The sequence below is a fragment of the Etheostoma spectabile genome, chromosome 10, assembly GCF_008692095.1.
Source record: "Etheostoma spectabile isolate EspeVRDwgs_2016 chromosome 10, UIUC_Espe_1.0, whole genome shotgun sequence".
Classification (NCBI taxonomy): Eukaryota; Metazoa; Chordata; class Actinopteri; order Perciformes; family Percidae; genus Etheostoma; species Etheostoma spectabile.
In genome coordinates, this window is record NC_045742.1 from 18,856,190 (window position 1) to 18,862,460 (window position 6,271).

The 6,271-nt window shown below is 43.2% G+C and overlaps 2 protein-coding genes across 3 annotated transcripts in view; one reads left to right on the top strand and one right to left on the bottom strand.

Moving 5' to 3' along the window:
- mapk9 (mitogen-activated protein kinase 9) overlaps positions 1 to 587 on the top strand; it is a 19,913-nt gene extending 19,326 nt beyond the window's left edge. The window contains exon 12 of one of the 2 annotated variants that reach the window (XM_032528786.1): positions 1 to 587. This exon is cut by the window's left edge and continues 1,423 nt beyond it. The gene's annotated coding sequence lies outside the window, so the exon portion shown is untranslated. The other variant, XM_032528787.1, reaches the window with a different exon arrangement.
- si:ch211-247j9.1 (uncharacterized) lies at positions 266 to 3,273 on the bottom strand. The gene is made up of 2 exons (XM_032528792.1): positions 2,049 to 3,273; positions 266 to 1,046 (listed from the first exon to the last, which is right to left on the bottom strand). The coding sequence occupies exons 1-2, from the start codon at positions 3,014 to 3,016 to the stop codon at positions 809 to 811; spliced, it is 1,206 nt and encodes a 401-aa protein (XP_032384683.1). The 5' UTR covers positions 3,017 to 3,273; the 3' UTR covers positions 266 to 808.
- Positions 3,274 to 6,271: the final 2,998 nt, after the last annotated feature.

The window sequence follows — 6,271 nt, forward strand, 5'->3', positions numbered from 1 at the left end:
AAAAAAATGTACTGTGCAGCGTTTTCCTTCATTATCGTCTTTCAGCAGTCTGGTTGTAATGGCAAAGTATATGGAGGAAGACGGGCTGTCGACAAAGAGCAGACATGTTGTGGTTTAAAATGAGGATGTGGCTGTGGGATCCTGAATGGAAATCTGGACCTTGGAATTACAGATGGACACTTAAAAGATGAGAGAAATAGACTGGAGCTGCTTTTTGCAGAACTGATTCCATAGTACGATGGACATGCAGAATTATGACACTATGGAGTCACTGAGGACTTTATTGTTGTACACTATATTTTCCTTTTTAAAACCCATGACCACCTTTCAGTCATGCCTTAAACGACCTGTGGAGTGGCACATTTACTCCCACAAATCTCATCAAATAAGGATGTTCAGAACCTCTTACCATGTTTAAAACAGAAAAAAAGCTCTATTGCATACACTGTGCATCTCACATTTTTGTCCAGTTTATCTCTCCTTTTATTTTCAGAGATGTCCTGTGTGAATGCAATGACCACAATATAATCACCTGGCCAACATCTTTTTGCCCTTAACTAATAAAGTGGACATTAGTGATCATTTTCTTTCAGAGATGTTTTGTATATTTCTCAGATTCTTAGAAAAACTAAGAATAAAACAGAAACCACATCTTTTTCCTAATAAGGGAAAGAAATATTCCATGTAGATAGGATTATGTATAGTAGTTTGTCACTATCTAGAGTTTAAAGTTTAGCCAGTCTTGTGCCGTTTTCTCATTTTTGCACACACTGTTCATATCATCACACACAATGCATGTATTATTTTCTCAAAAGCTCTTGACGATATATTCTGTCTTCTTGGCTTCATTGTTGAGCTCTCCGAAGGTGTCAAAGAACTGATCCATCTCCTTCTGCAGAGTTGCATTGCGTAGTTCAGCGGCGGCCCGGTTCATTTCAGACTCCGTGATCTTAGCGTGGACAGCCTGGTACCAGTGCCGCTGCTGTGTGAGGTTTGTTTTCAACCGAACAACCTCGACCTGCAGCTCTTCATTTCTTTGCTCTAGGCTGATGGTAAAGACACGAGAAAGACAAAAAGAGGAAAACTAAAAATATGAAAATGATTAGGTGTATGTGAAAGGCTGGAGACGGGGTAAGGCTTTTTTTACCGATGAACAGGAATGAAAGAAGAGGTCAGCCTGTAACTTGAAAGTTGGTTGTTTTTAGTTTGGTTTTAGTAGGTTTAATTCGTGATGTCTGATATGGTTTGAAGAGGTGGCTGGGTGAAATTGTAAAATTAAATCTATCTCTTTGCTATGCTCTATGTTAAGCTAAAAGAATTGTCCTTTTCTTCTTTTACTTTCCAACCAGTACTAGTGACCTTACACTGAGACTTGCTCTATCTATATCAGTAATAAATGAGGTATGTGTTGTGTCTAGGTCAGCAGCATGGCCCCTTAAATTAGCTCTCTTTCCAGTGCCATTGGCTGTTTCTATAGGTCAACCACACAGGATATGCTTGGTTTTTTTTCTATTAAAATCTAACCGCTTTCACCAAAACCGGAAACATTGGAATGTGTTTATAGTGTCAGTGGGAAATAACATACATTATATGACATCCAAGTTATTAACATAAAATATGTGATACATTAAGATTTCCACAGTAGACTGAAAACATAAACCAAACAAAAATAATTAAGACTTAATTAGTAACAATTGTAGGGACATACTAAAGGAACTAATTACAGGTCTCTGTGGGCTTTGAACTAAACAGGATATAGGGTGAAGCTCGGGGTCAACTGAGTGGAACAGAGCAGCACAGCTGAGTGGACACACACACTTGGGCCTGGGAACATCATGTCACCTTCCCCGGGAAATACACCAAGGGCTGGGAAAATCTCATAGGCAAGTCAGTGAACTGAAAGTTTAATTCTGAAGCCGTAAGCGCATTAAATGTAGGACATTTAATTTGTCCTTTACATGGTGTGCGTACTCTCTGTACCATGAGTACATGTATGTGTGCTGTGTAGTTTGAAATGAAAATGCAAGGCAAAACATAATGACCGTTACCTGAGTATTCGTGCCTCGTACTCCTCCCTCTGTCTGACTATTTGCTGTTGGAGACTAGTGAGGACACTGCGGAGGGCACTGGCGGAGGGGTCTGCCAGGGGAACGGGAGGAGGCACCCTAGGAGACCAGGATGGCTGCTGGGCTTCAGCTGGGGGCCACAGAACCTGGCAGCCAGCTTGGGATAGCTGAGGGGAAGTTGCTGTAAGATGTGGATGAGGTGGCAGTGGGTCCTTCTGCTTAAATCCACAGGATCCCGAGTCCAGCTCTAGCTCCTTGTCATGTTTTTTGTCCTGGACTGGATTGTGGTCCTGGTTACTGGAACCGCTTTCAGCGAGGATGATCTCACAAGAGGACCAGGTGCTTTTGTCTTCACTCACTCCCTCGATGTCCATCAGTCCCTGGATCTGCTCAGGGGCCCATGCTTTGTACATCTGCTCCTGCCAGTGCTCCTGGAAGCCAGTTTCCATGTCAAAGACCTCTTGGAGGCTGTTGGGGGTGACAGCGTCTGGAAGGTTATCATACAGAGAGAGAGCACTCCTGTGCTCCTCGCTCTGGGATGGATTGGGACTCTGGTTCAGATGAGCTCTGTCCTCAACTCCCCAGCTACCTATCTGTTCTCCTCCTCTCTCTCCTCCTCCTGCTCTGTGTATGCCTGGACCCAGCTCTGCTTCCCAGCCCTGTCTTCCCAGGCCTCCTCTCCAGCTGCAGTAGCTGTGATCTGGCCATGTGCCAGTCCCTCTTTCCCCAGCGACCAGTGTGGGAACCTTAGCCACAGCTGGGGCCAAACCCGGCTGAGGGCTGCAGGGGCCTGGGAGTCTGGTTACAGCCGGGCACAGAACCCTACTCTCCATTTCCTTTTCCCTGGCCCTCCCTGGCTGGGCAAAAGGTGGGCAGTTGTCGTACAGGGGGTCCGTGGAGCAGGAGCTGGCTGTGGTTGGGGTCTCAGTAGTAAGACAGTTCATCTCCATGATCCAACCAGGCACATGGGGGTGCTGAAAGCCTTAGATAACTGCCCTCCCCTTCTCTGCCTGCTGCAACTTGGGATTTAAGTCTTTAGTTGTGGATTTGTGAGCGTGCTATTGAGCCTCCCCTGTGCCAAGTGCTGATGTGTCGTGGGGAGAGGAAGGTGTAGCAGCCTTCCTCCCCTTTGGCTGCCTGTGCCCTTGAAGCTGCTGCCTAATGGCAGACAGGTTGTAGTCCATGTGTGTGTCTTTAAGCAGGACTGACATCAGCTGTTGCTTTAGCAGATCTTCTGAGGGAGGGCCCAGGGTGTAATATAGTCTGGCTCATTCCTAAAGACAGTCACACATAAATGGAACCACAGAAATAGACAGTGGCCATGGGCACAAAGTGTGAAGCACACACAATTAACCCCATAATCTGCCCTTAATATTTTTCAAAAACACATAAAGCTACTTAAATACTGGATACAATTTAAAAATTAAAATTCTACGGTGCTTATAGGATTACATGGACCTATTACCTTGGCTCGGCCATTGATTTTCCTTCTCTGTTTTAATGCACTTTGTCTGCATTAACACTGTAGGTCGGATGCGTAAACAGCCAAGTGCTTGCACTGTAGACAGAGTTCACCCCACCGAATCTGCTGCAGTGCATCACTTATCACTTATCACTTATCTTTGAGAGCCGCTCAGAGTTAAACCATTGAAATGCTGTCAACAACAGGAGCCAGGTGATAAATCCCATAGTATCAAATCATGGAGGTGATGGACATTGTATTGGTAGAAAACATTGTATGGTAGAAAGGAAACTTGTGTTTTTGTGTGTTTTTTTTATCAGGGTTGCAAGTGAAGGACGCAAAGGGATGAAAGGAGGAATTTGCATAGATGAGAGAAAAGAAATAAGACACAAATCCTTACTCGTGTCATGGTCAGTGTGTTTTAAAACCACAAGGTGGCGCTATAGTCAACATTATGAAAATCCTCTAGTGTCAATAGGTGGTGTACCTTTTATATCATTTAAGATATTTTGAATACAAAGAGGATGATGATTCAGATACTATTTCTGATCAAAATTCTTTCATTTGGTGTTTGAATATAACTTGGTTAATTGTGTTTGCCTCCCAAGAATTATTTTTCAACTGGATGATAATAACTTCTGTGTGTTTGAGTTGTAGAGAGTTGGCTGGTTTTGAAGCCTTATTAAGATCAGATGATCCGCTATCGATCAAACAGCCCAATGAAGAACTCCCTCGTTAGTCATTAGTGTGATTCGATGGAGGAACTGCTATCAAAGGCACTTCCTCTTGATCAGAGGAAACATCCATACAGGCATTTTGTCCTTAAATCCCCTCCAGTCAAATGCTGCACAAAGTGTAGAGGAACTAAGGTCTCCCAAACCGTTGTGTAACCACGTGGGCACAGATTTACTCAATATATAATACTGAGAACAAAGTGTTCCACAATAGCCTTGGTGTCACTGCAATGCTTCACAAATCAAGGGAGCACTTGCAAACTTCATTTCTGCATGGGTGCTTTAAACACTCAGTTGTCTGTCAACACTGATACAACTAGACTCTTATCTGCTCTATGTAAATCAGCCTGTGTCCTTCAAGAGTTTCCTCCTTGTGCCATCCTAAATTAATAGAGGAAGATGCTTTCGGGATTATGAGAACAGTGTGGTAATGCTTAAGGTGCAGAAAATGCTCTGAGATGTCCATTCTAAGACATCATGTGCACCATCCAGAAATCAACCAGTTGGAATACCACACATGTGCTTTAATCTTTGCCCTGACCTTCTTCTGTCATTGGACATGTGATGGACAACCTCGCCGTCTTTACCCCCTTGTCCTGAATTCTGTGACCCCAGATGTGTGAACACAGCTTGATTGTGCCCACACAGAGGTTAGGGTTCCTCCAAGACCCCTTACTGCCCTGGCCCTCCCTTCTCATTTGTTCTTCTCTACTTCCTGTACATGTGCGTAGTTGTTTGTAGCCATGGCAACAGAATCCATAGCAACACAGATCCCCATGGTTCTAAATAATAAAGGTGGATGGATGGAGGAAGATTGTGGAGAGAGGAAGGCTCTGTGGCTATTTTAGCAAATGTCTCGAGTCGATGGGGAGTAATTGAGGAGGGCCTTTGTTAACAAGAGACAGGGTCTGCTAACAGGACAACATACACACAGCTTTTCTTTTAACTGGATATGGGGAGGAATAAGGTATATATAATCCAGGATACATGCGCATCACTGGGTATAAAACTAAGACAACTCAGGGGAAAGTGTGGCTGTGGATGTGAGTGACGAGGAGTCGAGCAGATAGGCAGCAAGAGAGATAAGAAAGCAGGCAGAGTTTGTGTGTATTCCTGCAAGCAGGTGTGTTTTGGAGAGATTAACATCCCTGCCTCTCTTCCCTCTGATCCCTAACCTGTGTGTGTGTGTGTGTGTGTGTGTGTGTGTGTGTGTGTGTGTTTTATAGCTGCAGTGCTACCTGAGTAGATTATATACCGTGTCTTTGCTGTTTACTCATGTTTTATGAAGACAACCATGGTTTCATATTCCGTCACCTCAGCAGCTCTCAGCGAAGGAAACAAAGCCCGACGTCACACCGAGTCAGACGTTAATGCTGCTATAGTTATATTGCTTGAAGGCACGGAGCATTTATTCTGTTTTTTTGTTGAAATATTCTGAGCTTCACAGATTAACAGTGGTAGAAGGGATTTAAGTACATTTACTTAAGTACTGTATTCACTATTTCACTACATCTCATAGAGGGGAAAAAAGCTTTTTTTAAATGGTACGCTGACAAAGGCGGTTTTGTATTGTGAGCACATTTACTTTTGATACTTAAAGTGCATTTTGTTGCTAATATTTAAATTGCAGTATTGCAGTAGTAAAATGCAGTAGTTTTACTTGCATGAAGTATTTCCATAGTGTGGAATTGCTACATCCATAAGTACATTATCTGAATATTACCTCCACCACTGGAGCCTACATTCAATATGTTTAGCTCACAAAACAGTCTCCCCCTACGGTCCGTTTAGTAACTGTTCTGGAGCTTTCGACTATATTACATCATCTTCAGCAGATTTTGCATTTTAACAATTTTTTGTCGATGTTGGCTTAATTGATTTTCCTAGTATTTAGTTATTTAGTATGGTTATTCAGGGTTAAACTTTCTTCTCATGTGCAGAATGTAACTCAGACCCTGGTGAATCATAACTCTTCATGTCAGGAAGCATCTGTGCCTCACTCTCATCCA